Raw genomic sequence first — 25965 nt, 5'->3', positions numbered from 1 at the left:
CGGGCCCAATCGGCCACCCCGTGCCTCCTGGCCAATCGCGGGCATTGCGAAGGTACGGTCAATTTGTATATTTGTCTATTATTAGGTAGGATATTCATTTAAAACCATGAAAGAGTAGGTCCATGAAAATGTCCCTCATTTTTTAGAGCAAAATAATTACAACTCTTTCTTTTCAAAACACCTATTAAGATCTTGCATACCAGACATCACTGTTCAGAACATGTTGATTTATATTCAAAACTTTAGTTTTAGCCAACATGCTAATAAGATGTCTTAAACAGTTTCAGGTTATATGTTTGTTGGACAGATGCCAGAATTACTGTGAGTAAAATGACTTATAGAATCTCATCCACTCATTCAACTGATATGTTTTAAAAATCTATTATGGACCTGTGCTAAACTGGAGTCACAGATATGAAGGACACTTTCCCTTCAGGCCTCACAGTTTGGTGGAGGGAGACCCAGGAAAACCAGAGATGGCAACGCAAAACTGTAAGGGCCGGGGTCCTGTAGGTTTTCCCAGGGAGCTGTAGCAGCACCAGAGGAGACATCTCATCGCACTGCAGGGGTGCTCAAGGGGTCTTCCGGAGCCATTTCAGGAACTCTGGTGTTCGTCTGAGCCAGTGTGCATCCACTGTGGGCTCTTCTTTACAGCATCTGTACCTAGTGTCCTATACCAAAGCATTCCTAGGGATGAAAAACGCATAACACTCCCCCACCCCCAAATAAGGAAAGTACAGGATCAGACATACGATGGAGCCCCATTGAGCTCCATCCCATTCCGATAGAGCCATAATGACTAGGCAAATTTCTTTTGTTGGGCTGAAATCCTATTCTCTCCTGTTTCTCCAAGATTAAGTGGATGAGAATGTCACAGTTTTTAAGTAAGTTACTTTTATTTGCAGCATCATACATTAGGATTTTTAATGTGGATATTATTATAACAATGGACAGGCCAAAGGAAGCAACAATGAAGTTCTCTTTTTTTCTTCAGAGGAGGCACAAGTCTCAAAACAATTTGTTAGGACCAATTGGAAAGCCATTCTTTATGCAGAAAGACAAACCAACCTCCCCCAAACCAGTGCAGTGCTCAGTTAGAAAACAAAAACTGCCATGATGATGATTTAAACACTAGGCTTGTGCACTTATGCTATCAGGGTTTGCTCACCCGGTGGCTATGTCTGCTGATTAAAGCCATATCTCTTTTACTGGAAACCTCTTTTGATTATTAATGAAGGAAATTTTGAAGATGGCAAGAAAATTACATTTCCTTTGGAAATTATAGTTTAAGTGTAGTTTCTTCAACTGGCTTTTTAAAAATTGAGAAGGCCTCAGCCTTATAGATTTATGAGATTTTCCTCCCTTAATTCCCACTCAAAGCCCCTCCCCCCCTACTTATTTACGTAGTAAGTCTTCTGCACACATCTCACCTGTCAGAAATGACACAAGTCTTCATTCCCTAGAGTAGGGGTAACTATCCTGGATGTTTGGGCAATTGTATTTCCAAAGATTTTCTTTTCTTTCTTTTTTTTAAACAAATACATTTTTATTGATTTCAGAGAGGAAGGGAGAGGGAAAGAGTGATAGAACCATCAATGATGAGAGAGAATCATTGGTCGGCTGCTTCCTGCATGCCACACACTGGGGATCAAGTCCCCAACCTGGGCATGTGCCCTAACCAGGAATTGTACCTCTGGTTCATAGGTTGAAGATAAACTACAGATCGATGCCAGCCAGGCACTTTTTCACATTTTGTACAGTGTAAGGCTTTCCTCCACTATAAAAATCTCTGATATGAAGTAAATTTTCTGCTGTGCATATAGGCTCTACAACAGTCTCTACATTTGTAAGGTTTTTCTTCAGTATAAAGTCTCTCATGTACAGTAATACAAGAATGCCTTTTAAAGGCTTTTCTACATTTTTCATATGCATAAGGCTTCTTCCCAGTTAGAAGTCTGTGATATTCACAAAGTTCTCACTACTGTTAAAGGTCTGATGACACTCCTCACATCTATAAGACTTCTCTCAAGTATGAACTCTCTGCTGTACAGTAAGGGTTGAGGATTTGCTAAAGTCTTTGCCATATCCTCTACATTTATAAGGCTTCTCTCCAATATGAACACTCTGGTATGCAGTAAGGTTTGGGAAGCTGCCAAAGGATATGTCACATTCTCTACATGCATGTGGCTACTCTCCAGTATGTGTTATCTGATGGTTCGTAAAGCCTGAGGAATGCCGGAAGGCTTTGCCACATCGTCTTTATTTATGGGGCTTCTCTCCAGTATGAACACTCTGATGATAAGTAAGGGATGCTGAGGCAAGTAAAAGTCTTGCCACATTCTCTACATTTAAAAGGCTTCTCTCCAGTATGAATTTTCTGATGTGCAGTAAGGGTTGAGGCCTGCTAAAGACTTTGCCACATTCTCTACATTCATGAGGCTTCTCTCCAGTATGAACTTTCTGATGCATAGTTAGGTGTGAGGACCGGCTAAAGGCTTTGCCACATTCTCTACATTTATAAGGCCTCTCTCCAGTATCAACTCTTTGATGATAAGTAAGGGATGAAGAGTGGTTAAACGCTTTATCACATTCTCTCCATTTGTAAGGCTTGTCTCCAGTATGAACTTTTTGATGTCAAATAATACTCGAACAGTGGAGGAATGCTTTACCACAATCTCTATATTTAAAAGGTGTATGTCCAGTATGAACACTCTGATGTCGATTAAGGCTTGAAGACTGACTGAAGGTTTTCCCACATTCTCTACCTTTATAATGCTTCTCTCCACTATGAACTCTCTAATGCATAGTAAGGTTTGAGGACCGGCTAAAGGCTTTGCCACATTCTCTACATTTATAAAGCTTCTCTCCAGTATGAACACACTGATGACAATTAAGGTGTGAGGATCAACTAAAAGCTTTGCCACATTCTTTACACTCGTAAGGCTTCTCTCCAGTATGAATTATCTGATTTAGAGTACAACCTGAAAGCCAATTAGATGTTTTACCAGAATCTTTACATTTATAAGGTTTTTCTCCAGTATGGATTTTTTCAATTTATTTGGATTGAATATTTGACTGAAGACTCTACCACACACATTCCATTTGTAAGTCTCCTCCCCAGTATGAATATTCTCTTGTTCAGTGTAATTTGAAGATTGCAGACAAGATTTGACGCATTTACTTCCTTTGTGTGTCTTCTCCACAATAGAAATAACCTGATGTATATTGTGATTGGACATTTGGACAAAGACTTTTCCACTTTTATAAGGGTTCTCTGCAAACTCAGTTCTCCAATGATTATTAAGATATCACTCTTGCTTAAAGTTTTTCCAATGTGCATTCCATTGATAACTTGTGTTTCCATTATATGTACTCAGTATCATTCCAGAGAATAAGTCTTGTATTCTGGGCTTTGGAAAAAAGGCCTGGGTATCTTCAGATGACATAGCCACAGAGACCAGGTTGCTATAGTTCTCCAACATCACATCCATGTACAATTTCTGCTGAGCTGGGTCCAGGCATTCCCACTCCTCCTCAGAGAAATCTATGGCCACATCCCTGAAGGTCAGTGGTCCCTGAGAAGCAGCCATTTGGTCCTGGTTACTGATCCTGGTCCTGGATGTTTTCTCAGGTGACAATTGAGGAGTCACAGAATGTGCCTTCAAAGGCGCCTGCACAGCCTGTTAATCAGCTCACCTCACACCCACAGTCAGAAGGACCTGGAAATGAGGAAAAGGCCATTCCTTCCTGTCTGCTATGAGAGGCTCCAGAGTGGGGATTTCAATAAGGACTTCAGCGCCTGCAGTGACCCTCAGCCTTCACTGCGTGGGGAGGTGGAAGGAGAACATCAGCTTTAAAGCCCCAAAGATTTTCTTTAGTGTTTATGACTGGAGTGGATGACATAGCAAAGGCTCTGATCTCACATCTTCACTTTTCTCCCCTTCCTCTGCAAGAGGGAGGTGATGCCTTTGGCGTCAGTGTCTAATGACTGGCATTCAGCTAACCTACTTGTTATCCTTACCTTGCCCAATTATACTCATTCCTATAAAGAAGCCGGGCACTGGAGCGGTCGAACCTAAGAGTATGTGTGGATTTGGAGCAGAGGTTGTTCCAGAGCCCTACAGGACTATATCCTATAAGAACAGCATAGGTTGTTTTGGATATGGCTCTTTAGATTCATAGAACAAAAATCAATTGCATTATGTGAAGCCAAAAAGGAATTTTTTAAAGAAGGATAAAAGTGAATCCTATGAGTCCCTGAAGCATAGCCTGGCTTCAGCATAAACTAAAATGAGAATCTGAAAAACCACCAGAACCGAGATTGTTCTTTCTCCCCAGGCTTTCTGGTCTCCTGACTTTGCATGTCCACTTTATTTTTTTCTCTGTGTGTCTGTCCATTAGCTTTCATAGCTGTTCCAGGTACAGATGGCCACACTAGGCAGCTCTGTAGTTCTGGGATCTGTAAGTCCTGAGTTCAAGTGATCAACAAAGACACACAAAGGTCTGTGAATCATCCAGCCAGTATGGTTCAGTGGTTGAGCATTGACCTATGAACCAGGAGGTGACAGTTCAATTCCTGGTCAGGGCACATGGTCAGGTTGCAGACTCCATCCCCAGTGTGGGACATGCAAGAGGCAGCCGATCAATGATTCTCTCTCATCATTGATGTTTCTATCTCTCTCCCCCTTCCTCTCTGAAGTAATATATCCTACATAATAAAAAGGCAATATGCAAATTGCATCACTCCGCTACGCCCACGATTGGGCCGGCTGGAGGCGCGGGGGGCGGGACTCAGGGTGGCCGATTGGCTGGCGGTAGGAGGGGGGGGGCGGGGACTCGCGAGGCCAACGCTGCGGAAGGACCCATGGGGCCGGCGGAAGACGCTGGTGGTGGCCGATTGCATGGCTGCTGGCAGCAGTTTTCCGCCAGCACCAGTTTTCCTCTGGCCACCCGCAGATCGGAGCGCTTCCCAGATCGGAGTTCCTCTCAGGGTAGCCGATCGCTCTGGCGGGAGGCGCTCTGATCGGCGGGTGGCCGGAGGAAAACTGGTGCTGGCAGAAAACTGCTGCCGGCAGCCAGGTGAAAGTCTATTGCACGAAACTTCGTGCAACGGGTTTCTAGTATTAAATAAATGTCTGTGAATCTCACTTCAGATTCTTGAGAGAGAAGCTCATGCCATTGTTCAAGTGGGCTGCAAGCCAGGGAATCAGTCTTGCAGTAGAAGCATGACTGGGTTCATGCGTAATTCTCAGAGGACGATCAGGGTCTGGATGACCATCTCAGATGATGTCAACTACCAGGACCAGTGAGATATTTTCTGTCTTTTAAAAAGTTTGAGTAGAAGTGAAATGTACATTTATCCATGTTAAACTTTTAAGGAATAACAAAATATCTGATTTCTTTGATTTGGGGTTTGGTTACTCTGTTCATTTCATGCCAGTCAGAATACCTGCTCTTATATTTAATTTAAAAATAATTATTTCATTAAAATTATAAATCAAGTTAATTATTCTAAAGTAAACAAATGCAACTTGCTAAGGAAATATGTTTCCAGTTTGGGAACCACAGAGGAAAATTAAAAAAAAAAAAGAGGATCCTGGTGTTGAAAAACCAACTCTGGGATCCACTGCATAATGGAGATTCAGGGAAAGCATAAAAACTACAATTCTGCTGCCCCATTAGGGCAGTCCCTTTGATACTGACCTGCTCATAGAGATCACTGAGAGCTTCTCTGCTTACATTAGTGTTCTGTGCTATGTAACAAGTTGCCACAAACGTAGGCATTTAAAACCACACAGCCTTATATCTTGCCGTTTCTGTGGGTCAGGAGTCTGGGTGTGAGTTAGCTGGGTTCTCTGCTCAGTGTCTTATTAGGTGGAGGTTAAAATGTCAGCTGGGACTGTGATTTCACCTGAGGCTCAGGGTCTTCTTCCAGGCTCACTGGTTGTGCAGAAATCAGTTCCTTGCAGCTATAGGACCGAGACCCTCAGCTCTGGAGTCAGCCTGCCATTCCTGGCCATGTGGTCTTTCCCACAATGTGGTGGTTTGTTTCTTCAATGTCTCTGATGCTTTGACTCTTTTGACTTCACTTAAAGGTTTCAGCAGATTAGGTCAAGCCCACCCAATATAATCTCTCTTTTCATGAACTCAAAGTTAACTGATTAGGGACCTTAATCACATCATCACAATTCCTAAGTCTTTGTCATATAATGTAACATAATCAAGGGAGTGACATCCTATTATATTTATAGGTCTTGCTGACACCCAGAAAGAAAGATTACACCAAACATGTACACCTGGGGCAGAAATTTTGGGAGCCAGCTCAGAATTCTGCCCATTACAGAGGTCGCCAACCTTTCGGACCTCACAGACCACCAGTGGTCTGCGGAACCACCGGTTGGTGACTGCTGCATTAGAATACAATGAAGACTGAAGATTAACTTGGTCCAAACTCGCCTAGGCATAAATTCACCAGTCTTTGGCATAAAGGAGAATTGGACTATGGGCCTAGCTATGTTCATAAACTAAAGGAAATCCAAATAATGTATGCATTTATTCCACCAGAACTGTTTTTGGCTATTCTTCTCTTACATTGGTCTGACTTTTTTTGTTAATTTTCTCATTGATTATAGATACTTGTATAACACACGTACTATTATATAATGCTTTATGTATCATATGCTACACAAAGACTTTCTCCAAGTCTTCTCATTTAATTCCACTTTCTATATTATGTTATACCCCTTAGAGTATTTCCCCCCAATGTGGCTCAGAAAAGCCAAAGTTATATGTCTAGGATTATAAAGCCAGTCAATGGAAGAATAGAGACCAAAGGTTAGGCCTTCATCTCCAAATTATGGGGGTATTTTCCTTCTTAATTCTCCCTTATGTCATCAGAGTATAATGGCTAAACATGACATATCATGACCAAGAGAACATTTAGCTACCCTCAGGAATGATTCCTAGGGCCACCTTCCTTTGATACTTAATTGAGAAGAGATTAAACACAGTTTGTGTATCCTTTCTCTAACCCTCAGTATCATCTTTAAAAGCTGAGCAGCCCAAGACCTTGTTAGCATATCCTACTCCCACAGGGCAGCAGGCATCTACAGATTGACATAGTGGGCAACACCTTCAATTTTGTGGAGTTTCTGATTGGTTAGTTGATTTTGGGTAAGTCATGGGCTTATGTGTCTGCCCTCACTCTCTGGACACACTGATATGCTACACACACACACACACACACACACACACACACACACACATTCACACTCACTCAGATGAGTCTATACCACCATTACCTCTCCCCCGCTCTCTCAGCTTCTATCAGGTCATATAAATGAGTGCTCCACAATTGCCCCAGACTTTACAGACAGATGGAAAACATTCATGTCATCTCAGCCTCTTCTCTCAACTTTGTGACCTTCCCAGCTATGACTGTTTGTGACATTCGCTTTTCTCTGATCAGCAGAGATCCTGGGTAGAAACACAGTGCTCTCAACCCTGAGACGCTGGATTTCAAGAGGTGGTGGATTCTGCCTTCTGAATCCTTGTGGAATGATCAGGAATGAATGCATTTTCATATACAGGGTATATTGGATTGTCATTCTTAGAAAGAGACAGCTGAGGAAAATCCCTGGTACATAAGTTCCTTACACCTCATTATCCCCCCTCCCACCCCACAGCCATAACTGCTCCTTTCTCAATGACATCGTCAACCCTTCCACCAGCTCTTGGGTCCAGCACGGCTTTACCATCTGCTCATATGACACCAACATTATGGCTTCCCTCCATGCATCCCTAAAGGGGGCTGGAGAAGGCAACAGAGATGGCAAGTGTGCCAGCTGGCACCAGTGGTGTAAACCTAGACAGTGATGAATCGTGGCCCAGACAGGGAGGAAGAAGGGAGGATGCTGATGGCTAATTGTGCAGTGTCATCAGTGCAGCGAGGCAGACAGGCCTCTCTGCTCCTGGAAGTGGAACCAATGTGGTGTTTCTGTCCCTGCAGTAAATGCATAAGCTTTTTTTTTTTTTTAATATATGGTCACGAGAGAATGTTCCGTGGAAAAGAAATCGAGAACTGAATTGTTCTATTTTTGCATCTGTGCATCTCTAACTGACATCATTAGGGACTCTCCGGGCAATTTGAGATTGCTTGAAAATGATAGGGAGAGGTTTATGGCTACTCATGGGGGAGCAAAGGCAAGGGGACTCATGCCAATGGGTCCGTTCTGTCCCATAGGCTGCCCAAGTTCCCACCCACCTCTACTACCCTGAGTCTCCAAGCATTCCTGTTCTTTACTTCATGCCCTGCAATTAATTGATTCATTCACTCATTCATTCAATGCTCTCTGGATGCTGCTTTCAAGATTAAATTGGTCAGGCAGCTATTCAAAATTTCAAATTTAAACATCTGACCATTATTGTTGATTTCGATGTATTTGATGTTCAGACAATTCTATGTCCTAAAAGTTTCTATTCTCTTTTCTACTGAGTCCATTTACAATTTACACCATATGTATGTGTATGTGTATGTTTTGCTTTTGTTTACTTAATTTTCACCTTTCCCTTTTTTCAATGAAAGTGGTAGCACAGAGGCACAGAAATGTAATACTCTTTCTCAAAGAGGAAGCTAGATGCTATTTTTGTTTTGGTTTTGTCTAAAAAGCCCTCAGAGATCCTGCCTTTCTCCAAGCATATATCTCCCAAGGACTGATGATGCCAAGAGAGAGACAGATGTGTTTCTAGCCACATGGATGAGACACACAGAAATTGTCGATCAGCCCCATGCAGGAGACAGACAGCTCCAGAAGCAGAGCCCCTAAACTGTTGGCCTCCTAGTGTTATCTCAGCTTCAAATCACTTAGGTCCACTGGCTAGATTCCTTCCCATCAGGTCAGCTCAGTTGACTGGTCAAGCACAAAAGAAATAGAAACATCATGGCCTTGACTTTATACACTGGTTTCTGGCTTTAATACTAACTACTTATGACCCTGGGTTAGTCATTCCAGGGCTGGAATAAGGACTTTAGACTTCCTAAACTCTGAAAAGATTATGGTTTTCCCCTACTGCCCCAATTTAAAGACATAAATGATGCACCAATACATCTTCCCAAGTTCTGTATTTTTCCCCATAATGATTACATTGACACTTTTAAGCAAATCAATCTTTAAAAATATTCTCTCTCCATTTGAGTTTCCCTGCTTTGCTGCTGTTCAGTCTAAGCACATGTTTAGTTTACCTGGTTTATCATCGGCCCGTTGTCCTTGCTGGGCCTCGGTTTTCTCCCCTATGAAACAGGGCGTTAGACAAGAAGCTCCCCAAGATCTCTTCCAGCTTAGTTTTCATAATTTCATCGTCTCAAAGATGTTTACTATCTACTTTTATCATCATCTTATCTTGGCCTTTTGGGTTTTTCCAAATACAAATGAGAAAAATAATGTTGGCATTTCCATATCCCCTCAATTCCACATACCTATTAAAGGCAATATCTAAACCTTGGTGAGTATCTGGGACATTTCTGAGTCAAAATTAAACGGTAATCAAGTCCCTTTTTATGTCTAACCCTATGAAAGATACAGGTCTATAATAAGATGTGATCAGCAGCAGAGTCCTTGATTTATTGGTAGAAAGCATTTTGGAATAAAGATAAAAGCTTTTTGGAAAAGGACAAAAGTTATAAGTGATGTAGAATACCTGCACTGTTTTCATCCCTACCAATAATTTAGGGTGTGGTTCTGAAAATTTCCCTTGGCCTAAGCTAAATTCTAGGTTTTAGCTTTTCTGTTCCCTTCCTTCCTCCCTTCCTTCCTTCCTTCTTTGGTCATTCATTCATGATTTCCCTGCCTCTAATATTTTATAATAAGGTAAGTCTACCTCTCACAGTTTATGGAACTTCTCATGAACAGATCTCACATCTACATCTTGCCAATTCTTCTGCCACTGCCCTTTGACTTTTCACCTCTGTCCTGAATGGAAATATTGCCTCGGCTCCCACGTACCCTGTGAGAGGGTGGCCGCAGAAGCTGGGTCTCCTGCACGCCTTGCTGTGCTGTGCCTCTCAGATGGGAGCTGTGTGTTATTTGCTGGAAGGTTTAGATAACAGATGTTACAAGGCAGACAGGCAAGCACACACTCCCGGAGCCCAGAGCATGCTGAGCCAGGCACGCACACACTCGCCAATACCAATACCAGGAGAGCTGCGGGGTGATGGAGGGACTGTGCTCGGAGGGGCGAGCGCTGCTGCGAAGCCCTGCTAATGTGTCTGTGTGGCCATGCTGTATTTTCAGCTTGTCATCATGGCCGGGACAGTGCTGCTTGCCTACTACTTCGAATGCACTGACACTTTTCAGGTGCACATCCAAGGATTCTTCTGTCAGGACGGAGACTTAATGAAGCCTTACCCGGGGACAGAGGAAGAAAGCTTCATCACCCCTCTGGTGCTGTATTGTGTGCTGGCTGCCACCCCGACTGCTATTGTAAGTACAGAAATAGACTCCCTGCTTTGTCGTCAGATGCTAAACCACATTCCTGTCTGCCTTCTCTCCTCTTTCCTCCCTTCCTGGGCATTCAGCAGCAGCCTTATCAGGGGCATCCTGTTTCAGCCAAAACAGAGTCAGTGTGACTCTGCATAAAAGCTCATTGAAATAGGTCTTGTCTTTTATAAGTGGCTTTTGCTTTCTGGTATCTGAATTTAAATATATATATATTTTTTAAGCATGTGTGAATGTCATAACTCAACAGGCATGGCCGGCTAATGGGTGAAGGACAGCTACTGTGCTCTTGAAAAAATATACGGTGGGTGATGTGCATTAAGAAGAGGTCTTGAATGCAAATGCCGGGGTTGATATAAAGCCTCTGGATCAGAGTGGCGTAGAATCCCCGGGGCCTGTGTCTCCTGCTGTTTTGATTGAACTTCCAGAGATGAGAGCAATCGCTTGACCTGATGTTTGCTCTGATTCATTCTTGATGCTCTGGTTCTGTTCACGTTACATCACATTCAATTAAGTTGTAACTTTACCTTCATTTATTTCATTCCTTTCTCTCATGAGGCCAAAATGAAGGCCAGACAATCCTTTAAGGAGACTGTTTCAAAGCATAAAGCTCACATATCTGGATTATCTGGTAAAGTGATTTAACACTTAGACATTTTAATTTTAAAAATGGCTTGGCAAGGGTTTTAAAAGAAACATTTCTGTGCCTAAACATGCTACAAAGTCAGATTGTCTGGGAAGTAATCTCAGTGATCATTTTCCCACTTCTCTTCCAATAAACGCCTTCCCAACTCTGCCTCCTCCCCCACCTGCCCTCTCCTTCTCCCCTCTTTTTTGGACAGTAATAAAAATACTTGCTGGTGTGCTGAGGAATATACTGGTTACTCAGACATTCAGCTTAAGTATTGTTTTCTATGTGTATTTTTGCTTGCTTTAAGATGAGAAATGGAATAAACTTTTGAAAGGTAATGTGGGCATAAGGAATCATAATGCTTTATTATTTTAATCATTTTGATAAGACTGCTGTAGGGATGAGGGTCAGCACTGATTAAACATGATGTGTCAGAGTGATTAATACAACCAGTTTTGCAATCCTACACTTAGATTCAAATGCTGGCTGTGTGACTTTGGGCAAGTCACTCTTTGCCTGCCCCCGCCCACATAAAAAATGGGGGTAATGTGACTATTGCATAGAGTTGTCTCAAGACTTAAATCAGATGATACATAAACATGCCTTAGCTCGGTGTCTGGCATGTATGTACTAAGTGGTTAGAAGCAGGGGAAAAAGAACCTGTCTGGAAACACAACCACAAAGCACCCTCAAATAGTCACAACAATCTCACTTAGGATTGTTGATGCAAGCATATAGAAAAGGATTGGTAGATTCGTCTACCTAAAAATAAACATTTCTATCAAAAGAAAAAAGTACATAAAACCTGCAAAAAAGTTTGCAGCATGTGAGACTCAAATGTAAATATCCTTCATACTTAAAAAGATAAACTTTCTGAAGTAAAAATGGGAGAGGACAAGAATAGACAAGTAGCAAAACAATGCGTTGGCTGTGTGCATATAAACAATTTTAAACTCACCGATTATTAAAGAAAACTAGTATCTAAAAATACAGCATTTTTTCCCATAGAAAATTGACAAATGTTTTAAAGAGACATATAGCCCATGTTGTTGAAGGTGCAGATACTTTTATGCAATTCTAGTCAAAGTGTAAAGTGATATTTTCCTCCTGAAGAGCAGCTTGTCAAAGATGTATTAAGAGTTTTATAAACTTTAGACCCAAGCATTAATTCCATTTTCTGAACTTATGTTATGGAAATAATTAGAGTTTTAAAGAAATACAAAGATTTGTCTATAGGGATTTTCATCTCAGCAATAGTTTAAATAGGTAAAAACAAAACTTGGAACTAACTAAATACACAATATTATAGGATTGTGTAAATACAGTATGGTCAGCCATGTTTTTGAAACACCTTTAATAGAAATGAAACCCGCTTGTGATTTATTGTTAAGATTTTTTAAAGGCTAAAAAATGAATATAGAAGGGAAACCTTTTTCTCTTCTCCAAGATAATCTAAACTTCTCTTAATTTTCTGGCTTTGTTTCCCTAGAAAAAGAAAGGGAACAGAATAAATGTTTAAACATGTCTAAAATGCTCTGTGTTACTAGGCAAAACTAAGCCCTGATTGGTGAATACATCTGGACTCAGAGAACTATAATTAGCCAAGGAGGTACCATGCTTTGACGTCTGAGTACAGAGATGCCGGAAACTTGGCATGTCCATTTTGTGGCCATGAAAGCTACGCCTATATCGGCTCCCACAGGGCTGAGGCTTTTCAGCCTGGTGGCTCCTGCATCCTCTTGTAAACCTGTGGTCCCCTTACACCTGAGCTGTAATGCTCTGCTGGACCATGGCAAGGACACGTGCTGAAGAGGAGCATGTGCTGCTGCCCTGTGGGCAAGCTATGATTCCTCCCAAGGGGACCAAGGCCACGTGTAGGATGTGGTTGTCTATGGGTCTGAATATTTAATACACCCTAAGAAGATACCTTGTGCGTGTTGCAAGTATACTCCCAAATGTATACTTATATATAAAAATACTAGTAAGAAATAAACTAAAATTTACAACGATTACCTCTGAGTGTTAATGGTACAGTTCATTTTTTAAATTCTCTTTAATACTTTTATATATTTCTTTCCACTTCTGCATGAATGCATCTTATTTTCAAATCAAAATATATATTTTAATTGTATACTCCAGTTCTTCTGGTGATAAATTATGAAATGACCAGTCTTTAATAAGACTTGAAAGTAGCCGAAACCGGTTTGGCTCAGTGGATAGAGCATCGGTCTGCGGACTCAACAGTCCCAGGTTCGATTCCGGTCAAGGGCATGTGCCTTGGTTGCGGGCACATCCCCAGTGGGGGGTGTGCAGGAGGCAGCTGATCGATGTTTCTAACTCTCTATCCCTCTCTCTTCCTCTCTGTAAAAAATCAATAAAATATGTTAAAGTCTGGAAGTTGTGAGATTAAAAATGGCGGTGGAGGAAGTGGATGCTGCATGGACAAGCTCCCAGGATTAAAACTGGAATTACAACTAAAATACAGATAAAACTTCCTGAATAATAAAGTCTAGAAATTGAATATTAATAAATAAATAAAAAAAGACTTGAAAGTGGCAATTCCAAAAAGCATAGACACCCATGGTTAAAAAACAAATATAGAAAAATAGAACTTTGTGAAGTATTTTCTCTTCTCTATAGGCAAAAATTATAGCTCCTTTATACTAAGTTTTTCAGCAGAAACTCTTCTCCAGGCTGCAGATTTTGATCATCTCTCTTTCATCGATTTCTTACCCCAAATGACACAATTAGAGAGATCAAATGTTCCAATGGGAGGCCAAGGCAATAGAGCCAATGGACAGTAAACTGAGTAGTAAGAACCTACAGCTCTATTCCAGCTCTCAAGTATTGAACCCTGATCCAGACTTTCTACTCCTTTGCTTTTCCTGACGAAAATGTGACCAAGGATGCTGGCAGGTCCCTAAGATATGTGCTGTGGAATAGTCCATAAATGATAGTGATAAGAATAACATCTTTTAATTTACTTATATTCTGCAGCCCTGCCTAATTTATCCTTACAACATGCCAGTGAAATAGAAAAGAGACATCTCAAAAAACATAGAGAAGTTATATGGTGCAATTCCCTTTCGTTCTGAGTTGAGAACATTGAGACTTAACTGGGTCCCATGATTTGTCGAAGGTCCCAGCTAGTTCTTTGTATGACTGGGTAGATATTGGATCCACTTTTATTTTCTTCCTGAATGAGGGGCCTTGCTAGGAACCAGAGCTGATTACAGCTGATGGGTTAATGGCAGAGAGCCATGTGGCCTTTGAACCCTGTGGATGGTGCTTGATCTTCCCCCAAGGTCTGAAAGTAAGTAAGCAGCATCAGGTCAAAAAGCAGAACTCTCCAGACACTCAGAAACATTGCCTGGGAGCAAGGAGCTGTGTTCATTTCTTCTGCCCCATCCTAGGGAGGGATGGCTCATCCAAAAGCAGCCTTTATTGGGCCACGGGGACACAGATCCCAAGAGCCTAAGTCAGCACAGGCCCTGCTTCTGAGTGCGCACCCTTCATTCTTCACCTTGCAGAGTGACCCGACTCAGGTTTGATCTGACAGGTGAGGCAGGGATCCCCAGCATGGCTTTGCCTCCAGTGACTGTGTGACCTCTGGTAAGTCATGTTCCCTCTCTGGGTTCCCTGTCTCGTCTGTAAATAAGAGGAGGGGTTGGGCTACATGATCTCCAAGATCTCTCCCGTTCTAATATTTCATGAGAGCTAGAAAAAAAAAAAAAAGAACATTTTGATTGATAGGCTCCAAATGTCAGATTCTCGATCCCCAGGTCTCAACTTTCTTTCTGGAGTTTAATTTTATAACTCTGTACCTGGTCAGGTGATTCATAGAACTGTAGCTTTTTGGTTATATTCTCTTTATTTTTTTATTCCTCCTTAAACGCATATCCTATTTTCCCTGGAGTCAGAAGAAGGCGGGGGTCCTCTGGGGTAACTCACTAATGGCAATGTTCAAAAAAGTGGCTCCAACTAGAGCAGCCCTTGGTTTTCTCTGCATTCTCAGGCACATTAGCCATAGGAAAGCCTAGCACCCTCACTGCACTGTGTGTCTATGGACGCGCATTAACAGCCCCACTTAAACTTCAGGGACACACAAGAAAGACACGGGGGAAAAGACAACGTGTGTTTGAGCTGTCATTTCCTGTTTCTCCTTTGTGCTTTGTCAGAAAAGATCAGCATCGTGTTGAGGCAAGGTCACGTGGGAGAAACTGCACAGGGACAGGCCCTGCTGTCCCAGACCTTCAGGAGAGGTTAGAGCTTGGAGGATTTATTGTGTCCAGAACCGTTTGGCTGAAAGTGGTGGCCCACGCTTCCAAGAAATCTACAGGGCGCACTCGGACCAACTTGAAAACCCTGGCTGACTGCTGCCTCGGGCCTCCTCAATAAACTCAGCCACTCCTAGTCCCAGGCAGAGAGCCGTTTAGATAAGAGGATTTAACTGGGCAGAGAATCTGATTTACCCTTATTTGATCTCCGCTCCAGTGCCACAGGGCATGAGAAAATGGCTATTAAACCCTTTTCCTGGCCTCACAACAAACTAACAGGGGAGTATTTAGCATGGAAGCTGCAGAGCATTTGATGCCCAGCTGAGAGAACTGGGACAGCCCGCCATTTGCATGCAAGTGTGCACGCACGCACAAGCTTGGCTAAAATTTCCCAGGGAAGGAAGAAGGGACAAGCACAGTTTGATAGAAAGGCTCAATGTGGAGGAAGTTGTGAATCTTCACTTAGGGGGTGTCGGGGCTGTAAGCTCTCACAGTGAATATGAAAGCCCCAAGCACACTGTGGATCACAGAGTGGGCTCCGTAAATGCAAGTCTGTGTGAGGGCCGCTGAGGGCACAGCTGCTGAAGCAAGGGGCCATTGTAGGACCTTGTCCTGCCTCATCCTCCGCCGCTTCCAGGCTCTGAGCATCTCATCTGTTGAAAGTCCCTTTAAGACCTCATCATTCACATCTTGTTTCCTTTTGTACATTACCACAGGACTTTTGTTGTTTTTTGTTGTTGTTGTTTTTTACCATGAACATATTTTCTTTGTTGCTAATGTACAATTTACAGTTTTTTTCTGGGAAAGATTTACATGAATTTTTAACCCATGGACACAGACAATAGGGTGATGAAGGCCTGGGGTGGTGAATGGGGCCAGCTAGAAGGGGTTAACGGGGGTGAAAAGAAGAGATGTGTAATACTTCAACAATAAAGATTTAATTTTTTAAAAAAAATGTAAAGAAAAAAATTAATTTTTCTATATTCGGTCCGTGAGTGCTCTCAATTCCTTTACAGATTGTTTTCTGCCCTGACATTGTTCCACAGACAGATTTGCTTACCACCTTCCAGATACCCCTTCTAATGATCAGTGACTAGTGACTGTGTTAAGGAGCTTTGATCATTCATGTCTTCAAAAGACTATTGTTTGCCTAAAAGACAGGAGGATCAATTTCCTTGGTGATCACAACGCATTTTACTTTTTATTGAGAGCAGTATTTTAACTAACTCGTTTTAAATTCCCATTTCTCTTGTATCCACTGTCAGAAAAAAGGCATAAGAGACAACTATGCTTTGGAAATGTAGGGTGTCACCTTGGTGCTACATTTTATAACCAGTGTGACTTTAAGGCAGCCTTCTGAATGGGCAGATGCAGCCCCTGGATTAAGACCAGCAGGGAGGCTGCAATCGATGAAACACTTATTATCTCAGTTGCTGAACGGTTTTCAAAATGCCATCATCATCCCAATGACCTTGATTTTATTGAAAGCCTTGAGCTTTGAAAGACGTAAGAAGTGCCTAGAGCTGAATTCCTTTATTTACACTTAGGTGTGATGAAGCAGAAGTCAAGAGCTCTTAAAACAACCAAAACTGAGCAGTGAGAGGACCAGCCCCTCTCGGCAGACCTGGTTGGCCAGCGGCACCCACCAGGAAAGATTTAAACAGAGTATGAAGACGTTGGCAGGCAGGACTGGCACCATAGTCTACATGCATAAAAATCTCCTGTGCCACTTTTAAACAAAACCTACAGCAAAAACCATGTCTGTCTGTCTTGGAAATGCTCATACCTATGGAAGCTTCTCAGAGAGCTTATTGGAAGCTTCTAAAAATCCCTGGGACTGCCCTAACTGGTTTGGCTCCGAGGATAGAGCATCAGCCCAGGCACTAAAGGGTCCTGGGTTCAATTCCGGTCAAGGGCACATACCTCAGTTGCACCCTGGCCCAGGTCGGGGCATGTGGATGGGTGAGGCAACCAACCGATGTGTCTCTCTCAAATCAATGTTTCTCTTTCTGTCTCACCCCCTCCCTTTTAGTCTCTCTAAAAATCAATGGAAAAATATCCTCAGGTGAGGATTAACAAAAATATTCATAAATAAAAATCCCGGAACTGAAAGCTCTGAAGTCACTTAGACACTGATATTGGGACCTGTGGAAAGAACCCTCTCCTCTTCCTCAGAGCAAAACCCAGAGAGGGGGCATCCAGCCTCTGCTGTCCTTCGGGAACCCAGTGACGGGGCATCAGGACATCAGGAGTGTGAGGACTCAGGAGCAGGCTGCGTCCACTTTGCTTCAAGGGGAGAGAAACATTCATTATCACTAACATGTTCAAGGCATTAGGTCAGTAACTGGATATGCAGGTTCCACCCTAGGCCTGGACAGCTTAACCGACGGGGCTGAGATTGAAGCCTGTGGTGTGATTTCAGTTTAATCAGCCTCCCTTGTCAGCTTCTATCATAAAGCAAAGATGTTGGAGCTGCAAAGGAACCTTCGTGGTCTTCTAGCCCAACAGATAAGAACCTGACAGATTGACAGATCAGAAACTGAGGCTCAGAGAGGTCAAGTGACTGGCCCAAGGTCAAACACCTGATTGGGGCAATGCAGAGCTGGCGTCACACCATGGCTTCTGGCTCCAGGACTAGGGACATGATTTTTCAAAACCAATTCCAACAGGCATACTTGCCTAGATAAACCAGGAAGCAAAGGCAACAATCATGCTTTGAGCACCTAGAGATGCTTTGACATACATTTTTTAATACTCTCAACAATTTTCTAATACAGTTATTACCCTCATGTTCAAAATCATGAAAAGAAGGGGAAAAGTGAGGCTTAAAAGGAATCAGTTACTTCCCCAAAGTCACTCATCAAGAAGGAAAAGAGCTGTAATTTCAACTTCACAGCCCACAGTCAAAAAACAGCAGTGACTTTGACCTTGCTAATGATCAGAGCTACACCTAGCATGTGTGTGCACCTAAACCATATAGTCCAGTAATTCTAGATGCCCTTTTTAATGACAACTACATACAACATGCAGTGAATCCCGCTTACAATATAAAATTATAATACATCTTACAGTGTGTATTTTTTTTCTGTAGGCTGTTTATATTTTGAAATCTAAAAAACTGTTCCCTAAATATTTTGCATTTATATCACTTATTAATCACTCACCAGATCTCCTACAAAACATTGTGAAGAAATGAAGTCTAAAAGATAGCACACCAAAGTAATAAACTACATTCTAGGGTTGTTTATTTATTTGCCATTTGGGTTTCCATATTTTAAAGACAACTTTATCAAGATAGAATAGTTATCATCATTACTTAAAGTATATTTACGGTTATCTAAATGTCTTTTGTCCCTTGGGATTAACGCAGGTATAGCTGGAGGGTGAGAAATGCACTAATGGAAACCATTTGCAGTTCATTCATTGCCAGATCTAGAGTTTGGCCTTGATGATTTCTCACCAGAGGGTGTTCTCATTTGCCATGAGTGATATGATGTTTGTCAGCTAACAATGAGAAAGGCCATAATAGGGCAGCCAGGATGGAACACATGGTGCATCCCACATGCCCCAGCTGCTCTCTGAACAGAGTGGTAGATAGAGGCAGAGTGTGTGTGGCAAAGATACAGATGGAGGAACCCAGCCATTGCCAAAATCAGAGTCATCAATCTGACACAATGTGCTAAATGGCATCCAACGTGGGCTGGAGGCCTGGCAGGAAAGGAGACCCCTTCCCCTGATCAAGCAGAATCCTCCCTCTCCCTTTCGCCAAGCAGAATCAGGCCCTATATGAGACGATAGGATCCAGTGGATGGAGAAATAGCACCCTATGTGTGGTCAGGAAAATGAACATCCATGAAGCCCACTCACTGGGATCGAGAGCTAGATTGTTTCCTATCGTCCTAACTAAAAACTAGGAAGAGCTTCCTAAAAAAGTGTAAGATGACTCCTCCCCTTCCTCCCTTCCTTCCTGTCTTCCTTCCTTCCTTTTGTAAACATTCATTATCACTTAATATATTCTAGGCTTTAGGTCAATAACTAAATATATAGATTAGTATAGATATCCTTGCTCTGATTTTTTTTTATGCTTCATACCTCAATTGTGATTTGAATATTGTTGGCTATTGATAATATTTTTTTGTGTGCTGCTAATCACTTTGACATGAGAGTCTTGAGACATTTCACTTACGGATTTATTTGAACCCCATACCCTTTTGCCTAAGTTCTATTTGGTTTGCTATACCTTGAAGTGATTTTGTTTCAATTTTTTATGTACTTTAAATATATATATTGATTGATTGATTTCAGAGAGGAAGGGAGAGGGAGAGAGAGATAGAAACATCAATGATGAGAGAGAATCATTGATTGGCTGCCTCCTGCACACCCTCCATCGGGGATGGAGCCCGCAACCCGGGCATGTGCCCTTGACTGGAATCAAACCCTGGGCCCTTCAGTCCGCAGGCTGATGCTCTGTCCACTGAGCCAAACTGGCCAGGGCTGTACATGTATTTTTTAACAAGAATAGGTTGTATATAGATTTTCTCACTTATCTTCTTGCCTTTTTTTTTTTTTTTATCCTCACCGGAGGATACTTTTTCCATTGCTTTTCAGAGAGAGAGAGTAGAAGGGAGGGAGGGAGGGAAAAATAGAGAGAAACATCCATGGGAGAGAGCCACATCGACTGGTTGCCTCCCACACACACCCTGACCAGGGGTGGGGAGCGAACCACAAGCTAGATACATGCCTTTGACTGGGAATTGAACCCATGACCCTTCAGTGCTTGGGCCAACGCTCTAACCACTTAGCACACCAGCCAGAGCCATTTTCTTGCTTTTTTGCCCTCTTACACGAGTAGTAGAAAGCTTCAATGAATTTGCAGAGCTCTTTCCTATACAGTAAGAATGTTTTCATCTTCTGAAATGGCTGTGGCAAGCAATGCTTTCTCTTTTTTTCTTCTTATTTTTCCCATGTTTATCACTCTCCATCCCATTTCCCTGATTTACATTTTAATCATTTCATGACATTACATGATATATTTATTAGTTTGTTTGTGTTATTTCTCTAACCCCCACAGATGTGTCACCAATGTTAGGACAATTCCCTCTCCAAAACTAGTGAATGAAAAATGAATATATAAGTAAATCTAGTTTGAAAAAGATCATTTACTATGTGTTCCTTAGTCCTTGGTTTTTATTTATTCTTAAGCAATACACCACTAATTGCATGCTGTCTAGTCCATATTGGGAATTTCCTTCAGTGTTCATCTTCAGAGAAATTAAGGTCAGAGGGTTCTATCTATAAGTAGATCCTCTAAAAATTCAGTGTTTTATTTGTTCAACAAATATTGAGTCTACTACATACTGGTCCTGTTCTAAGCACCATACAAGGGAGGGCAAAAGTTCTTCCCATAAGGACATCAGAGTCAAATAAAAAGGGACTTACAAACAGTAATTGTAGTTAATTGGCTAGATGTTAGGATAGAGATCTATGTGATGTATTGTAGGAGCAATGACAAGACAGGGTCTTCCTTTTCCTGAGGGGGCCTGACAAGGCTTTGAAAAGAGCAGTGACATTTTCAGTGAGTCTGGAAAGATAAATAATAGAAATCATTTTTCTTTTTTTATAATCTTCCTCATTAAACCTATATTCCAAAAGACCTTCATTAATCTGACATGCTTAATTCATTCAACATTGATTAACTACCATGTACCTTCCACTGGGTTAGGCCCCTGGGATACAATAGAGAATAAGAGAGGCATGACATCCCATAACAGAGAATAACAATAATACTATGTAATTATTTGTGATAAGACCTAGAAAGGAGAAACACGAGGTAAGAGATTCATGTACAACAAGAATGCCTGAGCTAGTCTGTGGAATAAGAGAAAACTCCCTCAAGGAAATATGATTCCCTGTATCCGAGCATCCATGAATTTATCCCCATCTGTTCACGAAGATAAAGAAGAGCAATGCAGTTCCATCATGAACAGTGGGGACAAACAAAGCCCCTTGCCACCTCATTTTGGCAGCAATAGGTCTTGGGGGCAAAGAGGGAGGACCGGGTTCCTGAAGCCATTCAGACATTTTTACATGACAGAGCTCATTAACTCGTTGTTAATTCCAAGGGGTGTTAGGCACAGAGTATTTCCGCACCTGCCAAGGTGATCCATGCTGGCCCATTGTCTGCCTGTCTGACCCTGATTTCTGTCTATTCCAATTGACTTCCCACCCTGCTCTGACTGCCTACAGTTCTATTTCTGCTATTACTATTCTTTCTTGTACTTGAGTGTCATATGAGTTTTTCAGTGATTAAGGCATATTGCATTTAACTTGTTTTGTTTTCTATGTTCTCATTGTTAAACACAAGTTCAACAGATATTTGTACTGAGTCACTAGTAAGTAAGAGTGTAGTGTGGTTAAGAGGAAGAACTCTGGAGCCTAGAGCCAAGCTTTCCTGGCTTCAGAGTTAGAGTTTGTGACTTACTAGCTATGGTGACCTTGGACAAATTATCTAACCCCCATATACCTCAGGGGTCCTAGCTGCACAATCAGGGTGACAGTGTCTATTTAGAGGCCACATCCTAGAGCTGCTTCAGACACAGTCTGGCTGTATGTGGCCAAGTCCCCGAGACTTTCAATTTCCTTACTTGTAAAAGCAAAGGGAAAACATCTATAAATGATTCCAATTTAAAAATTCTATAGTTTAATTTCCATCACCCATGTGCCATTCATGATATTGTTATTTGTATTCATCTAAACAGATATTAATGACAGGGGGAATGTAAGGCATGGGAATTCTTAAGCATTGGTAGAGTTTATCTGAAACCACAGGATATACAAAGCAAAGAAGAGCATCTATCCGATCACATTCTCCTGGGGCAATGTTGAAGTAAAGGATTAGGAAAATAAAAGTGGCATGTGAAGTGGTGGGAAGTGTGGACTTTGGAACTCAGCTCTCCAGTGTACCGCACTTGCCAGTGTGTGTTCTAGAGGGTCAGTTACTTATTCTTGCTGAACTTTCATTCTTCACTAGTACAGCAAGAGTAAGAATACCTGCATTGGGGATCCTGTGAGCATGAAAAATGCTATGATAACGTGCCTGACACCTAGTTGTTGTTTTTTAAAATATATCTTTATTGATTTCAGAGAGGAATGGAGAGGGATAGAGAGTTTGAAACATCGATGAGAGAGAAACATCGATCAGCTGCCTCCTGCACACCCCCTACTGGGGATGTGCCCGCAACCAAGGTACATGCCCTAGACCAGAATCGAACCTGGGACCCTTCAGTCCGCAGGCCGATGCTCTATCCACTGAGCCAAACTGGCCAGGGCCTGACACCTGGTTTTTAATAGATGATGATAACGATCAACTTTCTATTCTTCATTGGTGGTTCTCAGTCTTCAGTTATGGCAGTGTCAGAGTTGGTGACAACTTGTCTCATGCTAGTCCTTGTTTTAAATGGGAGTACACTGTGCTGGGAGCTATAAGCATAAGGAAGAAATATAAGATGTAGTTTCTGTCATTAGGGAGCTTACAATCTATGCAAAGGCATTATCATTTAAATTATAATACACATGTTATTAGTTCAAGATAACAAGAAAGAGGAGCCAATCATAAAGAAGGGACAGTCAGCCAGTTTAGAGGAGGAGAAGTATAGCTCAGGCACACATTCAAATAAGGCTTTATCATGCCAATAAAGGTAGGGTTGTATGTCACAAAGTAATAACTTATTGTGCTGTGTGCATATAGTGCCTTGTTGGGAACACTGGCTTTCCCACTTATTTCTCAGTATTGCAACTCACATAGTGAGTTAAGAAAAAGTCAATCCCAGCGTGAGTAAACCTGATCATAAATTCTATTACATTTTTTATTTTAACTGATGTTTTATGGCCTTAGAATTTAATATTATCGTCTGAAATTGATCTGAGATTATTAATTATTGCTTTCTCTAATACTCTCGACCAGTTCAGTGCAAACTATTGCATAACGCTCCACCTCCCCAACATGATATCTTTTAAAAGGATTCTGGAGCCTCAGAAGCTCTTTGTGTTTGTGCTTTTGAAGCCACTGGTCTTTTTTATCAGACAGCTCTCCAATTTGACATTTCATACACATTCCTTCTGCAGATTTTTATTGGTGAGGTATCCATGTATTTCATAAAGTCAACCCGAGAATCTTTGATTGCCCAGGAGAAAACAATTCTAACCGGAGAATGCTGTTACCTGAACCCCTTACTCCGAAGGATCGTAAGATTCATAGGTGAGTACAGGAGCATAGGTGAGTACTGAACTGAGTCACACTTACGGGTAAAGCCTACTAAACTTAGTAAAGACAAACCCACTTGAGCCAGGTGCTTTGAGGCTTTTGCCAAGTGTAGAAGCTGAGCCTGATCATAGTGCCAAGTCACATTTTTGATCCTTCAAGTGGAGTGGTACTTATTTTAACAAAATAATGCTTTATGCTACCAAGGATGATAAGAAACTTGGGATTCTAATAGATTTCTGGGGAGGCTAAGTTGATAAACCCTTCTGCATAGTGATTTGACAATGTATTTCAATGGTCTTAAAGATAACTGTTATTTTAAACCCAACATTCCACTTTAAAGTATCTGTCCAAAGGAAATTATCAGAGATATAGATAACTTTTTATGGACTAAAATTACTTTATCATAATATAAATTAGAAATATTCAATAATACAATTTTTAAAAATAATGCTACCACCGTAAGTTTCATCCTCAGAAAATGGTATTTGTAAGAATTTTTATTGAAAGGAGAAATATTCAAGGTACAATGTTATGTGAAAAAAAGTCAAGACACTATGAATCTATAATTATTTCAAAATAAAAAGGATACAACATTATATAAATGTATGTATGTGGTATGTGTATATGTATTTGTGGATGTGCATCTCAGAAAAAAATTAAAGGAAATATGCTAAAAGTTAACTGTTGTCTCTTTTGTCTTGTAGGATAATGGGTGAATAATTTTTATTTTTTGCTTTCTGTTGTCCTGTATTTTCCAATTTTTTTATCATGAATATGTTTAATTTTAAAATAAGAAAATGAGCTAAACATTATTTAAAAAAAAAAAAGAGGGGTGGCAAAATAAAGGCTATTCAGAAAGAAGGCCCTGTTCTTTAACATCATCTTCAATGTACAAAGCATTGCTGAAAGTGGTACTGCAAGGTCCCCAGTTCCTTGTCTTCTCTAGTCTGTGTGGCATAGACTTCAACAGATAGCCCCTCACCCCATTCCACAGATCCAAATTAAATGTTAAATGAGAAAATGACAAGAATAGCAAGTTAAGGGGAAAACATTCTAATTAAGCCATCTCCTCCTGTAGATAAATGTTATTGTGTTGACCTTGACAGGGAGGATTGAATTCCTTGGATTCACAAATCCAACAATACATTTTTTCCCCAAGGTTATCATTATTAAGATGTTCCACCTCCCAGGCATTATGTGTAAACTCTCTTAACTAAACTCTTCTACCCATTTCTAAACCATTGCATAATTTCTGAAATTTCATGTACATGATGTGTGAAAGAAGGAAAGGCATTGACTGAACTAACAAATTTGACCAACACTTTATAAAAACAAATGTAGTCAAATTAGCAACAGATATTTGGATGTCTCCCTTTTCTCATTTCTTCACTCTCCTTCCCTTCCCTTATTACCATTTCCTTTGGTATTGCATGACATTGAAGAACAATACGGAGATTTAAATTCTCAAAAGATAAGCACCTATATTTTGCTTTTTCAGCAGCAAAACAAAATAAAGAAGTCACATTTCCCCCAAAATTCATGAAGATAAGTTGAGTTATATCCTTTTCATACACAAATATACTTGAATAGAAATATTCATGTAAATATCAATTATTCAATAGTAACTCTTTAATATTGAAAAGCATTAGAATTCGCTGAGGGTTTTTGGGTTGTTTCATATAGAAGGAAAAGTAAACTAACTTTCTCTTCCTGAATAACTACCTCTTTTTTTTTTTTTTTTTTAGTTAAAGAAAAAAAATGGATCCTAATATGCTAAGATTAGACTATTAGCACCTATAATACCCTGTTACCCAGAAGCTATTTATTGTTGGCTTTTCATTTGGAATCACATAATTGCTTTATTATTACTTCTAATAAAAATTTAATTAAATTCCAAGCAAGTCTTCTGCCATTTAGGTCAGATCTAAGGAGTTGGTAGCACTGGGTAGAATAGCAAGTGCCATGGTAAACAGTTAATTCATGTAACACTAATTAATTGCCATAAATTAAGTGTGATCTAAATGAAGCATGAATATTTTAAATGCAGTTTCAAAGGTCACAGTGTTTTATGGTTATAAGAATTGATACCCTGAGACAAGCCTAATGTTAGCCTTTTCGAGAACTAGAAAATCCTTCTCAGTTTTGAAAGTCATTAAAATGTACTTTATCTGAAAAGAGACTTGATTTGATTCAATCAATCCATTTCTACTTGCATTTACTGTTTTTACTTCAATTACAGAAACTGGGAGACTGATCATATTCATTCAACCTTGAATGAATAATTTGTTGGGCATGTACTAT

The 25965-nt window shown here is 40.9% G+C and overlaps 1 protein-coding gene across 2 annotated transcripts in view; it reads left to right on the top strand.

The window, feature by feature from the left end:
• The window catches only part of PLPPR1 (phospholipid phosphatase related 1), a 193531-nt gene that overhangs the window by 145639 nt on the left and 21927 nt on the right, over positions 1–25965 (top strand). The window contains exons 3-4 of one of the 2 annotated variants that reach the window (XM_079790737.1): positions 10353–10478; positions 23526–23658. In XM_079790737.1, the coding sequence (XP_079646863.1) occupies positions 10353–10478; positions 23526–23658 (259 nt within the window). Of the gene's footprint in view, positions 1–10289; positions 10479–23525; positions 23659–25965 lie in introns of both variants that reach the window. The other variant, XM_079790736.1, reaches the window with a different exon arrangement.

The sequence above is a fragment of the Cnephaeus nilssonii genome, assembly GCF_951640355.1.
Source record: "Cnephaeus nilssonii genome assembly, chromosome: 14".
NCBI classification, from domain to species: domain Eukaryota; kingdom Metazoa; phylum Chordata; class Mammalia; order Chiroptera; family Vespertilionidae; genus Cnephaeus; species Cnephaeus nilssonii.
Note: the sequence above shows the minus strand (reverse complement) of the source record. Positions and strands in the feature narration are given on the sequence as shown.